The sequence below is a fragment of the Prunus persica genome, chromosome G4 (genome assembly GCF_000346465.2).
Source record: "Prunus persica cultivar Lovell chromosome G4, Prunus_persica_NCBIv2, whole genome shotgun sequence".
Lineage (NCBI taxonomy): Eukaryota > Viridiplantae > Streptophyta > Magnoliopsida > Rosales > Rosaceae > Prunus > Prunus persica.
In genome coordinates, this window is record NC_034012.1 from 9,085,130 (window position 1) to 9,104,558 (window position 19,429).

The following is a 19,429-nucleotide window of genomic DNA, read 5'->3' on the forward strand; positions in this document are numbered from 1 at the left end:
ACAATATTTGTGTGGACAAGCATTATTTCATTCTTGACAGAGTTGGTGTTTATCCTAGCCTTTTTTAGACCCATAACTGTCCCAAGGGGAAGACCCAAAATTGGTTTAAAAAGTTTATCACCCAAACATCATCTTCTGGCACAAAAACAGCTAAGCGTTTCCATGGAAGATTATGAGGATTACAATGGAAATGCAAGCATGAATAAGCGTCCTCTAAATTCTGTCTGATTTTTTATTTTCTCAAACTTTTTGAATGAAATTAATCATTGCCCAACCTAAGATACTGACTTGGGAATTACCTTGCGAAAAAGAAAATAACATTAAAAAAATGCGAAACTCCAAAGATTATTAGGAAACGGAAAACTCGAACTCAAGAGTTCAAATGCAGTGAGTAAATACTTCAGTTCATTACTTTACTGAATACTTCAATTCATCTTTCTGGTACGAAGGCATATTTGAAGACACCCATAATGAAAACAATATTTTCTTTAGAAGGCCAGAATTTTAAATTTGTAAAAATTACATGCAAAGAAAAAAATTATACAGCAAAAATTACAAAAGAAGATAAGCAGCTGGTCAGAAAAGAAAGAAAAAAAATAAGCGCTCCCAAGTACAGGAAAAACAGGGAACATTTGTATAATTAGCAGAACATTCACATATTCACATGTGGTATTGTATTTCAGAGCTTGAGACTATATACACTTGCATTTGCAGACTACGGAGCCAAAACAATCAAAACTCAAGGACATTGTTTAACTGAACAGAGAAGGAAGGTCGATCAACATTGGTAAGCGGGGTATCCACTCTAAAAACTAGTCCCGAGTTCCCAACATTTCCATTCCACTTGGATCTGCCAACCTGGACATGCCAGACCACATAAAGAAGAAGAAGAAGACAGTAAGAAACAAAAAAATCCTAGAACCTCCTATAACTTTTGTTTTTTACTTGAAAATCATGAAAAAAATTTCTTTGAGAGTATAGCAAAGGCCACAAAGCTTGTTCCAGATATTGTGACAAATAAGCCCAGAGACCTATAGGTAAAGGCTGAAAATTATAAAATATACACTGGTGCAGGTAATAACTTACAGATATTGAAGCAAACACAGAAGGATGTGGTGTGAATGCACAACCACATATCAGGTTGAGCTCCTCCTTCACTGAGTGAATGAGTTCTGCCCGCAAACCAGGATTGCTTCCACCAAAAGTGGGGCATAAACTGACCATTGTAAAATTTCATGAAACATGTCAACACCAAGTATGATGACTGTTGAAGCACAAGTGAAGACGCAGGAAGGATGTGCATGTACTACTAGACCCAGTTACAAGATGCCACTACAATTGATGTGCACAAGCTCAACAGGGATGTAAGAAAGTAATTTATAACATGCTGATTTAAAATATTCACACATTGCATTAAAGGTGCAACAGGGACCTTAAAATATTATGGGGTAAAAGAACTGTGCTCACTAAACAATTTGACTTTGGAGAGACTGCTGAATACCAATTTAACCTCATATATTCCACCAATGCTGAACATGCCCATGTCAAAAATCCCAAAATTTCAATCCATTTCCTACAGTATGTAGACATGCAACATATGCATATATCACCTGTGTAATCTATTAAATATCACTAAATTACTCTAGTTAGCCCTAATTCAACTTGAGAATATGCTTTGGCCCAACCAACCCACCCATAAAATCATAGAACAAAAGGAAAATATCTCCTAGGACCAATCAGTGGCCTCAAAGACTGACTCCTCCAGACCTCCTAGCCCTCTTAGGAAAAAATATTACGTTTGTGTTTTTCTTTTTTGTTTTCTCCCTTTCTTTTTTTTCGGCGCAGCTTTTTATTTGTGAGACAAAGTGTGCAGAGACCAGAAGCATATAGTAGTCCCATGTTAACATTATATTAAAATGAGATTCAGAACATTAACAGTTACATTCATTTCACTGCAACATTTTAGAGACAAGTATTAACAACCAATAATGGAAAGACAATAATGTACAGGTTTACTAATAGAGAGACGGCAAAAAAACCTAACCTGAACTGAATTGTAGGCCTCACCATGAGACCAGATCTCTGCCAAGCCAAGGCTTGTGAAAGACCCAGTGTAAAAGACTTGTCTGGCCATTGTATCATTGGGGTAATGCGTGTTCCCCACTTATTCTGAGAAACATTTAAACTATCTTAATTCTTTTAAAGCAAGAAGACTAACTAGTGAGAATACTAGCGTGTATAAGACCATTCTGGTATAAAATGAGAACACTACTACAATGATTTGTTAAAGAAGATTACTAGTTTGCAATCTAACCTTGCGAGAGAAACTGAATCTCATTTCTCCAGGATATTGACCTTGAGCTTGTAGAAGGCCTCCACACAGTGGTAAGAAAGCACTCGTAGAAAGCCCTTCACCAGATACAAATGTAAATTGCCCGTTTGGAAACTGTAAATCAACAAATGACTGTGCAGAGAGAGAGAGAGAGCATATGAGAATCAACCCCAAAAACCGAATAATAGTGCTGACACTGAAAAACAAATATACGAAGACACAGAAATCAACTTACACAGGCTAATGGATTCAGGCAGACCATTGACATTAAGAGCCACCTTCTGTGTTTTGACCACACGGCCGGACAAAGGGAATGCATCCCATTCTAAAAATTAAAACAAATGTGCATATGAGAACACAGCAAGGAAGAATCAAGCTGCTATACATGATATAGACCAACCATGACAACAACACTAAGGATAAAAAAAAAAGTGAAAAAATCACCAAAATAAATCATAAAAAGCATCCGAAGGCCGAAGGATAAGAAATCATCAACAGAATGGAACTAGTAGCTAAGTATGATCGACTTTAATGTACTATTTGAAAGACCTAATTGTCTTAAATTTTTGGAAATATTGAGTGCTGCCAAGAATTGATGCAGCTGTTTCATTAGGGTGCATTGTCATTTTGTTGGGGAAAATAAGCACAAGGCATTGGATGTTGCATTTTTATATCTTTTGTAGTTCCCTTGGTTCGAGTATAAGCGTCCGGCTTTCTAAGAAACTAAACATTCCTTAATATTGAGGAGCAAACGATTAAGAAGTCACTTCGTGTGCTCTTTCAAGAGACTACCAGATTCAATCCTCTCTATTGTAGAACCAATCTGGCAGGTTGGAGGGTAATGGCTGAGCTTTTGAAGGAACTAAAAGTTCTCTTAAGGTTTTGATTGGCAATTGTTGAGAACCAGTTTGATTAGTCCCACCACATAGTCCACGCAATTTGTTTCTCTCTCTTGTAGACTTTTTTATTGACTTACATGGTTTTTCTCTTCTACAGTACTTCTGGTGCATTTGGATGCTGTCCCTCTGGTCCCTTCTAATGAGACTTTCACTTATAAAAGAAACAGTTACGTAAAAGACTATTCCTTTCTTATGCTGTTACTGATGCATTGAAAAAAATGATGCATGGAAACAATCAAGTATAAATGCAAGGTAGAAAAGCTATTCCAAACAGTCAAGTTTGCGGATCATATGATTTTGGGGAAAAAAAAGAGATGAGTAGAGCACAACTCAAACATAAAACAAACTTTAATGCTAATTCTAGACAGATAGTATTCATATTCATGTCTATGATTATGTTTGATAAAGAGCTGGTTGTCACGTAACAGAAAACCATTAGTCAAATGAATTTAATCATACCTTCCTATCATAGCCATACCAAAGCAAGTGTTGCTTTGACAAATGCACCGGAAGAAGAAGTGTCGCATCACGAACAAAGAGTACAGGCCCAAGCTGGACAAGGAAGAGTGATGAATTGTCATTTCTAGATGTGGAACTGCCACTGGAAGCCTCTACTCTCCATAGATCTCCCCTTGCAAGGAAAGAACTTTCTAGCTGACGTGTTCTACTATCATAAGTTGTTGAGGTATTTATGCTCCCCTGCACTCCATAAGAATGAAAAATTAAAAAATGCACATGTAGAAGTTTCAGGTGCTCTTTAGACCTTGCCTATGATAAAAGTTTGACAAGCATCACCCAACCCAAAAAACAAAAATGCAGCCTGTTATTGCAGCAATAACAAAATTGACAAACATAAACAAATTTCAGGCACTCCTTTTTATCTCTGCTTGAAATTTGACGAGAGAATAACGAGACAAGCATAAAAAATTCCAGAAAATGCAGCTAATTGTTTGAGGAGTAAGTGATAACAACGAAGATGATGATCATAATCATACATATGATAACAACAATAATAACAAAATGAAAATGCTAAGATGAAATACTTACCAGTGGTCTACCCAGAAGACCAGCGGACCTTAGATTCAAGCCAGCAAGTTCTTCATCCACCAAACCATCAGAGACACCATCACTCTCCACAACCCTGAAATCCTTAGAGCGTTCCATCAATGGCCCCAAATCCTCCTTACCACTCAAACTCGCATCTGCTCTCTGCCTAACCTTATCCGAATCAATTCGAACGGCCACTATAGCAGCATTTTCATCATGCCTAAACGGTACAGGTAAGGTCCTAAAGAACTGTTGAACCATCCCATTCAAGCACGCCCCGAAATCCGCCCCGACTTGCCCGATCCTGTTACCGATATTGAGAATCGCGGAAACCCCATTAATCCCGGAGTTCTCGGCCACCAACCCAACAAAGTCTCTCTTGCCGAAACTCTGGTTCGGGAACTCGAGATCGAAGAGCTTCGACGTGTTAGGGTTAGGCCAAGCGAACGACGGCGTACTGATGTGGGATTGTATCAAACCCGTGAAGCCCTGCGCGAGGCGGTCCGCTAAGTCCTGGCCATGGCGCTGAACCTCCTCCCAAGCTTCGAAGGACCTCTCCACAGACATTTCAGCAAAAGTTGAAAGCTTTTTGTGTTGTTCCTCTGAAACAGTCACAACTTCTTCATGGCCCAGAAACAGTGAGATTAGGATTTTGATTTGAGCTTCTAATAATGGAAAACCAGAGCTATCTTGAGTTTTGATAACAATTTCAAGCTTGAAATTTGAGCTTTCGAGCTTATAGTTTTCAATCTAAAATCGTAAAATAAAAATCCCAACCTGTTTGAGGTTTGTAATGGGAAAAAAAAAAAAAAAATTCTTCCCGAGCTTCTGGTAATATCAATCAGACCCAAAACCGTGAAATTACAATTCCGAGCTTGAAAATCAGAGCTTTTGAGCTTTTAGGGTTTTCAGTCAAAAAAATCCTGATTTTGAAAAGAGAAAACGATGTTTGTGAAGGGGGAAATTAGAACTTGAATCTTCTATAAGCTCTAAAGAATCAACTAAATATAAAATGAAAGGTCAGGACCACTAGGGTTTTTGATTTGGGAATCGCAAGTTACCAAATAAGAGTGGAGTAGTAGGAAATGAAAAGGGGATTGGTGGCCTGGAAAATGCGCAGGGTGCGTAGTGTGCACATAGCTTTCGTTGATGCCACGCAAGCGGCAAAAGGATGTGTCATTTGTGTTGTGGGGATGTGTGGAGTTGAGGATAGAGGAGGGAATGTTGGTCCCCACGTTGGTGGATGTAGAGGCCGTCACTGACCAATGACAAATTTAATAAAGATTTGAAGTTTTAAAATTTAAAATATATGTCGACCCTTTGTTTAAGGTTGAACATTTGTTTGGGAAAAAGTTTTGTTCCGAAAATGTTATGGGTATCACATTTACTTATTGTGTATCATATTATGAATTTTATTTATATTAAAGAAGTGGTATATAAACATAATTTTTTAAATATTTTTCATTTAAAAAGTGTAATGATTTCCTTTCAAATGGAACGCTTGAGAAGTGTATGAAACATGTTACTCAGATGTTTTCTTCTATTCGTGAGGGTTATCGGTAGAAATATTAATATTGTTATGTTGCCGTAGATTTTATGCATGCAGACAGTTTCACTGCGTCGCTTAATATGGCCAGTGCATTCTTTGGCAAGTTAATAGTGCCTTGGGGATTTGAGACCAAGTTTTAAAAAGTAAAAATAAAAATGACATTGCCTTGATATTTTCAAGTCGTGATTTACATTTGTCGCCAAATGTGATGTGGTTGATGAGTGAGTATAAAGGTTTGTACATGAGAATATGCCAGACCATGAACTTTGGATGGGGTCTCAATTTGTGTGTCTGTTTTTTTTTTCCCAACAAAAGCTTTTTTCTACCACATATAGATGTCATGGTGAACTTTCCCAAAACCCCTTTGGTCAAAAGATAACAAAATGAAGATATTCAAAGCGACATATCTCTGTGTGGTCAGTCCAATATCTTTGATTCTCAGTGGCAAACAGACAAATTCTCATATTAATAAAATTGTAAGAGGCACTTCTTTTTTCTTTTTTTTTTCTTTTTTTATAATAACAAATTGTCATACAGAAAACATGCCAAACACATACCAATAATGTCAAAGAATGTACAAAAGCCAATGGTAAAGAGAAGAGACACTCTATAATCTATTCACTCGTTGGAAAAGGTTTGACCATTTTGAGCAGCTATTAAGCCCAATTCAATCCCCTTTGATCATTGAGCCATACCACTCCTTTCCAGTGAAATTTAGGTAATGAGAGACAATGATGAAAAGGTTGTAAAAAAACTATCCCACTCCTTGAAATAACTAACTAAATATGACTAAAAACTAGAAAGAAACAATCTAAAAAATAAATGAAAGGGAGCTACTAGTTGTGCTCACCTTGATTCCTTTTCCTTTATCTGGCATTGCAGAAACAAGGAATCAGAGTTAGGTCGATGACAAGTGATCGGTCACTTTGCGCAATCCTCTACCTGTAAATAATATGGTTCAAGTGAGCAAACAAATAATCCATTTGATCTAGCAAATAAAATGCACAGACCAACAGACCTGGTTCTTGAGCTCCCAAGAGTGAGCTCCAGATCATCTGATCCACACTCTTCGTGAATCCTCTCTCCTTCCCATGGCTTAACCAGCCCTGCTGTGTTGCATCCAAATGCAAACTCATCAGAAATCACCTCTGACATTGGAATGTCTGCAGTGTGATCAGAGCCGGCTGCAATGGCAGGAGAGCATGTCCCGCTTTGCCCCGGAGTCCACATGCGAGATCCACCACCAGCTAAAGCCTCATCCTTAAACCCAAATGGGTTCAAAGCAACAAGGCTAAATGTTGGGGAAGTTGGTCCATGGGGGATCCGAAGCCCAGCAAACCATTCTGGATCAGGAACAATCTGCCGTCCAGGGCTTGGAGGAGTAGAAGATGGCAGGAAGGAGTATTGCTGCCCGCCCCACCCTGGGCGAGCAGACTGGTCATCCCAGTCAGTTTTCATTCGGGGTGTTCTGGCAGTTGGGGAGCTTAATGGAGGGGTAACAGGAGCACTGATAGAGCCACCATGGATGTAGAGATTCGGTAGTTTAGAAGAGGAGGCTGAAGAGGATCCAGATGAGAGGTTTTTGAGCCATGGGATAAGGGACCTGCCATCGGCATTCTGATTAGCAGCATAGGAAGATGATGCCGGGCTTGGGAAGGAAGAAGAGCCTGGGCTTGGATTGTAGGAAGCACAAGTACTTGGGTGGTAAGACGAGCATGGGCTAGCTAGTGTCGATCCACCCACCACGTCCATGCGTTCAGCAGGCTTGCATCCCTGCACACATTTGAAGATGATAAGTTGCACATAACAAAAAACAAAAATAGATAATGAGGTTCAAGAGTAATTGCATAAAGCCATAGTCAGAGGCTCATTAAGAACAAATTAGGCTGATAACAAAGCAAATACAGAAGAACCCTCATCTGTTTCAGCCTTAAATGTATGTCCATATTCATAAGAAAATGCATATACATATATATCTGTTGCTTGTGTTTCACCTAATATAACAATAAATTGCTCTGTCACGTAGTTATTTTCCCATTCTTCAGGGTCATATCAAGGTGCCAGCTTGGGCGCTAGCACCTACAGGCTACAGCTTTCTTTTAGGGAGAAAAGGAATATATCACTGAATCAAGTAATCATATCATATGCAGGGATAAGAGTCATAAGACACATTCCCAGTTGGTGGCAACCTTCATTTCTCTTGCAATACCGTGAGGACACCTAAGCAAAGTGGTGTCCTAAAAATTTCAGGTATAACAGTCACTATACCATTATCAGATCACTCCGAGTTGCCAGCCATATTTACTTTACTTCCCAAGCGATGTAAAATCCAAAGCAACCATGATACCTTCTAGAAACCATGTACCAGCAACATCCTATGATGCAGGAAAGGCAGATGTGGAGACATGAATCTAAAATTGAATTAATCAAGGGGAAAAATTGACCCCCAGTTGCTGACTTAACACCACTACCGTGACTTGAATCCAAACCATAGTGGGAAATTTTCAACACCTAACCAGTATTGCCTCTAGGGGACCATTTCAATTAACCAACATTTTCGATGGTTTCGTGACTGAACTCAATTACACATGTAAGGTGCAATTATATGCACACACCAAAGTACTCTGTATAGGCATTTCTTTTCCTTTCCGTTGGAACTCTTGCTATTACCGTAACACCAAACGAAAAATAGTAGCTGGATTTATAAGCAATTTTGTTTAAGATAATAGAAAGCTTTTATTAAATGTAGAGGAATTAACAAAGGATGTATAGTTGTAATGTACCATATAAAAACAAACAATGTGACTATGACTCTAAAAAGAGGAAGTTATTAACTTTTAATAACCGTGAGTTATGAACTTGTGATAAGAAACGAAATCTCCAAAATGGAAAACTGAGCACAACCCAGAAAAGGCTCTGCCTGTGTTCTCCTCAACAAAGTAAAAGGTTACTAACCAAATCTATCAACACAGAAAAAGAGATCAGAGTTCACTAAAATGGCACACAAGTACCCCTCAAAAGCCTCGAATTTCCACACCCAAGTGGGTATTTTGGGCCGCAAATTTTGAAAAAGAAGAATTAAAAAGGGTATCTTCGTCGCCTCGAGATCTACGTAGGTACAGGGGTTGCAGATTAACAGAGTCATCGGGAGCCAAAGAAATCATAGAGAGAATCTAGTGCTTCTCTAGTGCTTCACGCGGAAAAGCGATCATACAAAGAAAGCAAAAGTAAAAGAAAGAAAGAAGAGCTAAAGGCTTAAAGCCAACAAACAAAATAACAGAGCTGACTAGATCTAACGTACACCGGTGACCGAATCTAACCCCACTGATTGTTTACCCCGGCTAATGTGGGCGGGTAACACCAGCGCATCTTAGCAAAACAGGACGTTTTGCTTCGACTCCAGACAGCGCCCCGGCCAGCGTGGGCAGCCGCATCCGGCTTACGTTAGATACTTCTGCTAAAATGCGCCACTAAGGCAGCATGATCAAAATTCCTAACCAACCCCTGTTATCGTGCACCGCTCGCCCAGCTCATGTTAGCACTCCCACTAACTGCGCCGTCCGCCGGAGCTAAAAGCCTAACGATAACTACTGTTCGAATTCAGCCGTTTGTTTAAGTTTGTCCAAGAATCAATCAACCGCGGTAAAAATTTATCAGAAGAAAAGATATTGATGGTGTATACTGCTAATGAACAATTTACCAACGGTAAAATAAGAAATCGAGTTTTTTTCTCCTTTTTTACCTTGCGGTAAGTGGTGCCGTCCGGTTCAACGGTCCAACCGGCCTCGTCGCAGAGAGCTTTGAGGACCTCATTATTGTCGCAGTGCTTGGGGAGCTTGTAGTTCCCGTACATTCTCAGACCGGCGAAGATCTTCGCCGCTATAGCTCTTCGCCTTCTTTCTCTTCTCTTGTTGTTCTCTCTCTCCTTCCACGTCGGCATACGAGTCCCGTACGTCATCTCCGATCAGTCTCTCGTCTCTCCAACGCCGCCCGCACCCCCAACGACGCCGTTACGCGGAGAATGTAAGCTGAGAGCTGAGATGAAAGTATGTGAATTCGGAGCCTTCGGAACCTGAGATAAGCTCCGGCGCGGACGATACGTTTGGGGGAAGAATTGGAGTGAATTCGACTCCGCCGGAGACTTGAATTTCGTGGAGGATCACTGAATCGGATCGGATATTTGTGCGATCGGGTCGGGTTAGGAGGCTGACGGGAAAGCGGTGTCGAAATCGGAAGGGGAGAAGCTGTGTGTTTCTTACTTTTGATGAAACCCCGGGAAAATAAGAAGTGAAAGCAGCATGAATATGTGTGGGGTTTGTATAAATGAGAGAATTTTGGGGAGGACTTGTATTTGGTCCTATTTAATCGTTATTTTACGACTCTGCCATTATTGCTCTGAGACGGAGAGAAAGGGAGGGAAGGACTAGGGTATTTGGCTTTTTGGTCCATGCATTAGTTGAAAAAGAAAAAGAAACGCAAAAAGGAAATATGGAAATGTACACATTTTTTCATTGCCCAAATATTCTGAAATTTGAAGGTAATTTTTTACAATGGGACCCCATTTATCTGAGAAGGAAAAAAAATGGGGCCCTTTAATAATTTATTGGCTCATTTTCTTTAATTTTGTTTAGGTTGTGTACAAAATTGACAGAGATAGAACGTTATAGTACAACAGCAATAGTGTTGTCAAAGTTCAAATTCGATAAGAGACAATTTGAATTATTGAAATATAGTGTCGAGTGTTTCTAGGATAACGATACCGATACTATTGTTTTACTTACGTACACTCCAAATTGAATATTTTAAAATTCTTTTATGTACTCACAGAAGAAGCTAAAGAGGTTAAAAAAAAATGAGCGTCAATGTGATTAGGGTACAAAACAAATTTACTCAGCATCAGATCGGAGGTTAACACCTGGCACCTGCATGCACATGGCACTTCTCATACATGACAATTACGTCGACCCCAAAACGATGACGTTATGGGAGCGTTACCTTCCGAGAAAGAAAAAAAAAAAACCGATTACGCGTTACAACCGTCTCTGTGACAAACGCTGCATCGCTCGACACGTGTCCAGGCTCTGCGCTCGGGTCCCTTAACCGTCTCTGTCTACGACAGTAAACCCATTCGTCGTTTTTGTATTCATTATTTTTCGTTTTCAAATGAGCATATAATCTTGCACGTGTCAGAGTCCGGCTCACGTGTCAGGATCTGGGACCAGCCTCTGAGTATGCGTCATGACAGGACAGCACTTTCACGTGGCCCCACGCCAACAACACCACCCTGAGGGCCCCACTCTGTAACGGAGCACGTGTAAAAATCAAGCTAAGACCAGTCAGCGCTCTACCTTCCTAGTGTTCTTTTTCTTAAATTAATTTGTATTAATTAATTAATTTTGTAAGTCTTTGTTGACAAACATTACTATGTCAAATAACAATTTCGTTTAGTTGTATTGAATTTCAGCTTTTTTGGTTGCTAAATTAAGGAAAAATAACCAGCAATTCTACTCTCCAAAATAAGGAGGCTTGACAGCTGACTTCAAATTCAATTCACCGAAAACGTGTTTGATACTTAAGATTGGATTAGATTGTCTAACTCATAAAATTCAAAGTATGATGTGGTACGAAATAGATAAATTATAATGTTTTGTTGAAATTGGAAACGATAAACTACTTACGTCACTAATCCATTTCTTCATTTAATATGCTTGGAATATAGCGAGTTATTCAATCTAATCCAATCTCATCAAAATCACCAAATTAGGCCTCAAAACATGATTGTTGCACTAACATGATCATTTACTTGCATAACTACGACATACGAAGCCCTCCACAAGTCCAAATCATTCATTCAGAGATTACATTTGATAATGATAAAACTTGCTGACTACTCTACTACCCCACTTATTAAATCCAGCATTTTGACTTGCAAAAGAGTAGTTAAGGGACAAAGTCAACCACCCCCCAATATGTAATGCTTAATCAAATCAACATTTGGACACAAAGTTTGAAACAATCTTATTGAAATACATTATGACATCAGAGAAATTTGTCAAACGGCCTAAATTAATATACTCATCATTCATTCATGCATCTCAGAGGGGAAGCACTGATCCTGGGATTTGGTCTCTAAACATTTTTAAAGGGTAAATTATTCAAATGATCTTCAAATTTATACATGATTTACATTTTGGTTTCTCAATTAAATTATTCATTCAAATGGTCCATTAACTCTATATTAATCGCTCCATTGATTCTACCGTTACATTATGTTAATGTTGCCGTCAAATGCAAGGATAAAACCGTCTATAACCGTCCTATGTTCTCCAAATAGGTGATAAAGTGGTGATATATACATAAGTGATAAAGTGGTGATACACACATAGGTGATAAAGTGGTGATACCTCGGTGATAAATGGATGATACATAAGTCAAAAGTCTTATTTACCCTCACAAATGTAGCATGCGTTAGGGGTGGGCACTCAAACTGGCGAATCGAAAATCCAAGCCGAACCAAACCGGAAAAAAATCGAGTTGACCATAAAGTCAACAACTGGTCAAAAATCAAACCAGACCGGTTTGGACCGATTTCGAATCCAGTTCCATGTGTTCAAAAACTATACCGGGCCAAACCAAACTGGTCAAATTAAAAAAAATATAATTTCAATATATATTTATATTTAATGTTATATTTTTAATTTCACAAAAAAAAACTAATATTTATCTAAGTTCAATTTCGAAATATCTCTCTTTTCTAACTTTAATATTTATTTTTATATGAAATTGAATAATTTGTTAATTTTCAAGTAAAAAAATAATATTTTAGTTGAGAATTGTATTAAAAAATAATTTAAATAATCCGATTCAAAATCGAACCGAAACTAGAACTGGTTCAAACTGAACTGGACAGTTTTTGAATTTTTTTTATTAAAACCGAACCGAACCAAACCAGATGAATAGTACCGAATCGGTTCTAATTTGAGGCAAAAACCGGTCCAAACCGAATCGTGCCCACCCCTAGCATGCGCTGCTCAGATAACTAAATTTAACAGAAAATATAATGGTAGGACCAAAGTGCCAATTAATAAAGAGTTGATGGACTATTTGAACGAATAATTTAGTTTAAGGACCCAAATGTAAACCGGGTACAAATTTGAGGACCATTTGAATAATTTACCCTTTTTAAAATATAATACCAAAGACAGTCTAGCGCTCAAGAGAACTCAACTGCTGTTTCTGAACAGAATATATGGTCGGTGAGATATGAGATTCCAGGACGCACTGGTGACCAGAGGAAGCAAGCAAGAACTTAGATGAAACTAAATTCATAAAACCAGTAAAAATGCATGCAATGTAACTGTGTGCAAGCAAACCCAAATGTAAGACTAAAGGTGGTATACAAAATCTGTTGAGGGATTTAAGAATGTGTTAAGGATTTATGGTTCATCCATGATAACAGTTTCACATTAATATGGGGAAAGTCACCTTGGAGATATGCATTATTCTTGGCATCAGGTTGAGCATTGATCAAGACAAGGATATAGAATATGAAGCACCACATAGTCTCTTTAATCGAATTCCAGGACCTGTGCAAACCCGCTACGGAGGGTGAAAACTTTACCCAAATTGGGTTGGATTATTTCAGATCCCCCACATGTGCACCCAAGGTTCAGAAGAAAAGGAGTCTAAATTGGAACCAAAAGACGCAATGACCGAAAATAATAAGCCTCAACCTACCTTGAACAATGTCGTGCAAATAGTAAATTTGCCTCATGAAGTGGTTTTACTTAGCCTCAACACCTCCTTGAGCAATCGACTAACAGAAGACTTTACTTCATCAGACACAACCAGCTGTGGAGGCGCAGCATCCAGAGCATATAAAGTGACAGTATTCATAACATCAGCCAGATCCAAATTCTTGGCGCCTCTATTCCACACATTCTGATTCACAAAGTTGCATGATTGTTTTAAGACACATTTGCTACAAACCTGAAGGTGACCAAAAACACAAAACAATAAATTTATACAATATTTAAATTTATTGAGTGAAATGAAGTCAGTGTGAGAGAGAAAAACTAATAGGACAATTGACTCACAGTATGTTCTTGAATATCAAAAAATTTACGCAATCTTTTAGCACCGAAAACACTCTTTCTTGCAAGGGAAGGACAACCAACAAGGGCCACCTTTTTCAAGTCAGAGCCTGACAACCATCTGAAAAACAAAATTTCAAGAGCAGATGGAGATTACTGATTAAGAGACTATCAAATTAAGAGAAATACCAACAAAAAAATGAAAAAAAATTACACATTCAAAAAATAAATCAACTTGATGAAACCATGAAACCATGAACTCATAAACTTGAATCCACAAAACTCAAATGTAAATCTTGAAGTTTAAAGCAGGATGTCAGATTGTCTACATGGTTCCTGTACTTCTTAGGGCTGCTGGAATGGTGCATGTAGGCAAACGAAAAGATTTTTTGAAATCATCTTTTATATTCTTTCTTCCTAGGCCTCCACTGTACGATTTCTCAACTCAATCATCAAGCAGTACCAAATTAGTCTCACTAAAGACAATCTGGTGAAGATTAGACATTGTATGTAAAGTGTAGTCCTAAATTGGTACACATAATTTGTGGTTTCTCCCAGTCAATGTGCTAGAAGATATAGCTCCATATTGATCCCAACATACTTACATCATGGAATACACTTTCATACTCATAGTACAGCCAACTGAATGCCAATCATGAACCCGTGGACTTCTAAAGAATTAGCATAGCTTCCTTGGCAAAAAAGTAGAACATTGACATAAGCCTTTTCAAACATATGCAGATCGAAACAACGAATAGCATTTCTGCCAGCTCCATGTTTCATTCATGCAAGTTTCCCCCTCAAAGGAAAAAGAAAACACAGCACCTCTGCTAGTGAAGCAGTGGCCAGCAAAATAAGTCCCAGCATTGCCCATCCAACTAATAACAGTGTATAAGTTACATATCCTTTGGAAAATTGAAAACTAAGAAGTGTAATAATGAGAAATGATGGTAATCCCCATAAGCTCAGCTCCGTGGCTAAAAATATCCCGCTATAAATTGTGTCATTCTCTACTCTCTTTATAATTTACATATTAAAATGTTTGAAGCTTCAACCGGAAAGATTCAGAAACACAAGCCTTTCACTCATAGAGACAACTGGGACAATTGATTGCATTTGCATCATATGAGATGAATTTTACATTACCAGAAAACGGGGAAAAGAAAACCAATTTACCAGGAATTGAAAGAACATTGGACAATAACTATAAAATGTAGACCTTCATAATCACTTCTTTTTCCTCCAACATGAAAACACAGAAGAAAATAGAGCTAAGAAATAAATCTAAAAAAGAATGGAATTAAAAACAGAATCATATAAAAATACTTACTTTGCAATCACTTGGTTGTCTTTGGCAAACCTCTCCACCGCAAACTTCACAAAACCGCGGCCATAGCTATTGTTAAAGCAACTAAAATCCAACCTACCATCATTCACAGACAAGAAATTGGCATCTTTAAAGTACCCTTCTTTGTACAAATGGCTCACAACCACTTCCATATCCTGCGACAAAGCCTTAAACACATTTGATCTCTCTCTTGTCAACTCTTTCCACTTCCTTTCATCCCCCGCCGCCGCCTTGTTTGTGAACACTTCGTACAAGCTGACCATAGCCTTAGAATTCTTGGGTTCGATTGCACTCTTCTTCGCTTTGTTTTCGCCATTCGAATTCGATTTCAAGCTCTTTACCTCTTTCTCCAACTCCCTCAAGCCCTTCTTCAATGGGCTGTCTTCGGTTTCACCCTTAGAATTCTTAGGTTCGACTTCACTCTTCTTCGCTTTGTTTTCGCCATTCGAATTCGATTTCAAGCTCTTTACTTCTTTCTCCAACTCCCTCGAGCCCTTCTTCAATGGGCTGTCTTCGGTTTCACCTTCGCTTTCGGAGTTTTCGGGTTTTGGTGATAGTTCTACGGCCTCTTTGAAGAGAAGGTCTAAAGGCTTTCTGGGTTTGGTTTGGTTTTCAGTCTGGTGTGAGCTATAGAATCTCTGGAAGATGGAGGAGAATGAGAAAGGTTTGCGGGTTATTTGGGAAATGGAAAGAGGGTTTTGGGGTTTAAGGAGAGAGTAGGAGTGGTGGTGGGAAAGGAGGGTTCTGAAGGGAGACATGGGTGATGGATTTGAAAGGTTTTTGGGGTTTAGGTCTTGGAGGGTTTCGTTGGGGCATATAACATAAAGCAAGGGCCTCTTGACTGCAAATTAATCCGACATACCCCTGGTTGAAGAATTAAGATTTGAAAAGTACTAAAATATACCTTTTAAAAAAATAATAATAAAAGTGCTAAAACTTATATGTCTCACTGGATAGGAAACTTATATGGGTTTGGACTTCTAGCTTGAGGAAGCCAGCCTTTTGTCTATCTCTCAATTCAATAAAGTGGATAGGAAACTTATGCAACGGAAAACAAACAACTGCGAATAGGCTCATCTTAATATCAACCAAAAAAAAAAGGGTTGCTAAATATTACAACTTTGTTGATAACATAATCCTTTTAGTCGTCCAAAAGAAATAAAAGACAACAGAATCCTTCTAAAACCCAGAATTGGACTTTTCAACAATACAATTGTTGCAAAAGCTAGAAATTGCATCTCAGAAAAATTCAACTCGACAAGTCCTCGAACCCCTTCGAATCAACTCAAGTTCCTCGTCTAACTCCTCTCTACTACATAGCAAATCACCAGCATAAATAGTCACCTTATTCAGAACTTTACCCTTCTCTAACAAATACTTCGCTGCTTCCATCTCATCAGAGTCTCCCTTGAATCCCCTTATGGTGATACTCTTGAGGTGGGCGGACAAACAAACAGGCACGGTCTCTGGTGTATTCCATTCATGGTCGAAGTATTCCGCAAAGTATTCTTCATCGTCCGAGTATATAGTACACGCAACCTGACAGTAAAAGAATGAATGAAATGAGCACAGTAAAGAGCTGCATGTTAGTATCACGCAGCACAAGGGGAAATAAATCTTACTTCATTATGTTCTAAGACAAGATACTCCAAATTAGGTGATCTCTTGAGCAGCTCTGTTAGCAATTCCCAATTGTCGCAATTATGAAGAACCAGCTTCAATTCGCTCAAATTATCAAAAGCAGGCACACTACAAGCCTTTGTGAAAGATAAAGTATTGATCAAACATAAACTCTCGCAGAAAATAAACATTGCTGGTGCACAACATACTATTTCAAATCATAAATTGCCAAACTGAAAAACAGGCTTTCAGTTACAAACTATGTCTGGTACAAATAAAGATTAATAAGATCGATGGATAGGGTAAAAGGAAAGGAAAAATGCAAGATGCAAGGATGGTTCATCCCTGGTATAGTTTATATCATGGAAGGAAAGGTGCACAACTTTTTCTCATTTGTTTTGTAGGTAAAAGGTTTCTATATATAATTACTGTTCTATTTCTTCATTTTTCGTTCCAAACCTAAACCAAATTACTAAATTTATTTCTTTTATCCAACTTTGAAGGGATTTAAAAGATGGGCCTGTATGCATGCCTCACCCCTCCAATTTTCCACTTTACAAACAAAGGGAATACATACCTTTCCTTCCACTCTTCCGACCATCCCTACTTTCTTTCCTACAGTCCTCTCTACCAAATAATATGAAAGGAACAAGTCAGGAAATTCCTGCCAGAAGCGCACTTGAAAACTTAGAGAAGTCACATTGTAAACATGAATAATGTGAATAGAGATTAACAATGGCTTTGACCAGGGACTTCGGATTCTTCACAATGTAATTTGACAAACTATTCTCCATGACATCAAGTTTTTCAAGCTTTGGAGCATTTATAGAAAAACTGTTCTGAGTAGAAAAATCTTCACCACTTAAACTTATTCTTAACGTCTTCAATTCAGGCGCAGAGATGTAAACATCTGCATCATGTCTAACAACTCCATCTATAGTCAAATCTTCAAGTACAGGGCAGCAATAAAATAACTTTTCTATTGATTCATCATCAGGATAATCGCCTGTAACATGGAGGAACTTGAGACTTGGGAAACACCCTGACTTAGGAGGAACATATCTAAGACAATCTGAATTTAGCTTCAAAACCACCAGTGTTTTGGACATGAATAAGCTTTGAGGCAACTCAAAAATCTGGAAATCGGAATAGGAGTAAACACGAAGATCAAATTCAACAGCATTACGGTCAATAGCAGTGCGAATCCAACCATCAATACGAGAGAAATCCTCAACACCGGAACAATGAAGACGAAACTTATGAATGTCGGCTGAGCCACGAAAGGAAAGTACACGGTCGACAAACATTGAGAAAGAGTCATCCCTCTCTATCCAGGGATCGTATTCGTCGTCGAAGTCTAGATTGTGAACAGAAGCCCATATGTTCTTCCATCTTGTAGACAGAATGCTGGTTCTCACAGCAAGTTTCGTTGGAAGGAAGGAAAGTATGTGACAAAGAACTGCATCAGGTAATTCACTGATCCTATCTGTAACTACTGCTTGCGGCTTTGGCTTCTTTGCCAGTATGAGAGGCTTTGACTGCGAACCCATTTTTGTCACTGTACATTTTGATGAAAAATTATAAACAAAAAACAAAAACTCGTAATGTAGGCATGCAATTCTGTTAATTGATCTTCGCAAATATCATGAAATTCTACTTTCTAGAGAGAATTTTTTCAAGGGATCCAAACAGCCCAAAGAAGAAAATAATCAATGGAACCATTTTTGGGAAACTATATTCTACCTAGAATTAGCAATTGAAAAGAAAGATTATATTTTCTTCACAGATAAACAACGCAAAAAGGGAAAGACTTGAATCCTTTTCTATTAATCATGTCTCTGTTTTCTCGGTAACCAAACAGATGGTAACGAAGTCAAAGGGTTACGAAGAAAAGTACCTGAAACGTTGTGAGATGGTCCAGTAGTACACTACTGGAAGCGAAGAATAAAAGCAGTGATTGGTCGTTGAGAAACCACGGGAAAAGCTAATGAGAACAAGAGGAGCATCGAAACGACAGCGTTTTAGCAGTCTCTGCCGCAACCATGAAGTGCGAACGTTCCAGGCTTCTTTCAGAAAACTCACCCTATTGCTCATTCTCTCTCTTTTTTTAATTTTTTGGTTTAATTTATTATTAATTTTTTTTTAAATTACCTTTTGGTTTCTTTGGTTGATGTGGGATCCAGACGGAGGGGCCTAGCCTCTTGGGCTTTTTTTTTGTTTTTTTGTTTTTTTTTGGTTGTTGTTGTTGTCGGAACCTGCTTTTTCTTTGAGAAATTTTTCTGGACAAAATATAAATTTGACTGTGTAAACAGAGTCTAGCTCAGTAGATTGCGGACTGTTGGTTTTAGGTTTAAAATTTACTACACCAGAGTAGTGCTACTGTATGAGAAATTACTATTCTCCTTATAGTTTAGACAGTCACTTGTATTAAAATAAATAAATTTGACTCTGCCAAAAAAACTTTTTATTTTTGAAACTGTTTATGTTTGCAATTGCTAGCCCCAACTGAATCTTATTTTATTAATAGGAGTTTGAATTTTT

The 19,429-nt window shown here is 38.3% G+C and overlaps 4 protein-coding genes across 7 annotated transcripts; all 4 read right to left on the minus strand.

The window, feature by feature from the left end:
• On the minus strand, nucleotides 589-5,570 carry LOC18779772. Its single transcript, XM_007212034.2, has 7 exons — nucleotides 4,279-5,570; nucleotides 3,691-3,930; nucleotides 2,568-2,657; nucleotides 2,315-2,464; nucleotides 2,045-2,169; nucleotides 1,087-1,216; nucleotides 589-858 (listed from the first exon to the last, which is right to left on the minus strand). Exons 1-7 carry the CDS (start codon nucleotides 4,843-4,845, stop codon nucleotides 733-735), a joined length of 1,428 nt encoding a protein of 475 aa, XP_007212096.1. The 5' UTR covers nucleotides 4,846-5,570; the 3' UTR covers nucleotides 589-732.
• Nucleotides 6,263-10,256, minus strand: LOC18778860 (BES1/BZR1 homolog protein 4). Its single transcript, XM_007211526.2, has 3 exons — nucleotides 9,570-10,256; nucleotides 6,846-7,600; nucleotides 6,263-6,769 (listed from the first exon to the last, which is right to left on the minus strand). The coding sequence occupies exons 1-3, from the start codon at nucleotides 9,783-9,785 to the stop codon at nucleotides 6,766-6,768; spliced, it is 975 nt and encodes a 324-aa protein (XP_007211588.1). The 5' UTR covers nucleotides 9,786-10,256; the 3' UTR covers nucleotides 6,263-6,765.
• LOC18778385 lies at nucleotides 13,137-16,245 on the minus strand. 4 transcript variants are annotated; one of them, XM_020561870.1, is made up of 4 exons: nucleotides 15,739-16,245; nucleotides 15,251-15,609; nucleotides 13,924-14,041; nucleotides 13,137-13,816 (listed from the first exon to the last, which is right to left on the minus strand). In XM_020561870.1, the coding sequence occupies exons 1-4, from the start codon at nucleotides 16,024-16,026 to the stop codon at nucleotides 13,598-13,600; spliced, it is 984 nt and encodes a 327-aa protein (XP_020417459.1). In that variant the 5' UTR covers nucleotides 16,027-16,245; the 3' UTR covers nucleotides 13,137-13,597. The 4 variants fall into 4 exon arrangements, with proteins under 4 accessions (XP_020417459.1, XP_020417457.1, XP_020417458.1 ...); XM_020561868.1 differs by having other exon boundaries at nucleotides 13,137-13,413; nucleotides 13,565-13,816; nucleotides 15,251-16,245; XM_020561869.1 differs by having other exon boundaries at nucleotides 13,137-13,442; nucleotides 13,565-13,816; nucleotides 15,251-16,245.
• LOC18779270 (F-box/FBD/LRR-repeat protein At4g26340) lies at nucleotides 16,331-19,387 on the minus strand. The gene is given in 4 exon segments (XM_020561871.1): nucleotides 16,331-16,807; nucleotides 16,891-17,061; nucleotides 17,539-18,446; nucleotides 18,786-19,387. Coding segments are annotated over 3 exon segments (1,371 nt in total). The 5' UTR covers nucleotides 18,439-18,446; nucleotides 18,786-19,387; the 3' UTR covers nucleotides 16,331-16,507.

Coding starts and splice junctions, on each gene's coding strand:
- LOC18778860 (XM_007211526.2), bottom strand. CDS start 9,785: ATGACGTACGGGACTCGTATGCCGACGTGGAAGGAGAGAGAGAACAAC. Junction 7,601..9,569: donor ACGGCACCACTTACCGCAAG/GTAAAAAAGGAG, acceptor AAATGTGTGCAG/GGATGCAAGCCTGCTGAACG.
- LOC18779772 (XM_007212034.2), bottom strand. CDS start 4,845: ATGTCTGTGGAGAGGTCCTTCGAAGCTTGGGAGGAGGTTCAGCGCCAT. Junction 2,170..2,314: donor GATTCAGTTTCTCTCGCAAG/GTTAGATTGCAA, acceptor AATGTTTCTCAG/AATAAGTGGGGAACACGCAT. Junction 859..1,086: donor CTGTGTTTGCTTCAATATCT/GTAAGTTATTAC, acceptor TGGCATGTCCAG/GTTGGCAGATCCAAGTGGAA.
- LOC18778385 (XM_020561868.1), bottom strand. CDS start 16,026: ATGTCTCCCTTCAGAACCCTCCTTTCCCACCACCACTCCTACTCTCTC. Junction 14,042..15,250: donor GACAACCAAGTGATTGCAAA/GTAAGTATTTTT, acceptor TTTGTTTTTCAG/ATGGTTGTCAGGCTCTGACT. Junction 13,817..13,923: donor TTGATATTCAAGAACATACT/GTGAGTCAATTG, acceptor GGTCACCTTCAG/GTTTGTAGCAAATGTGTCTT.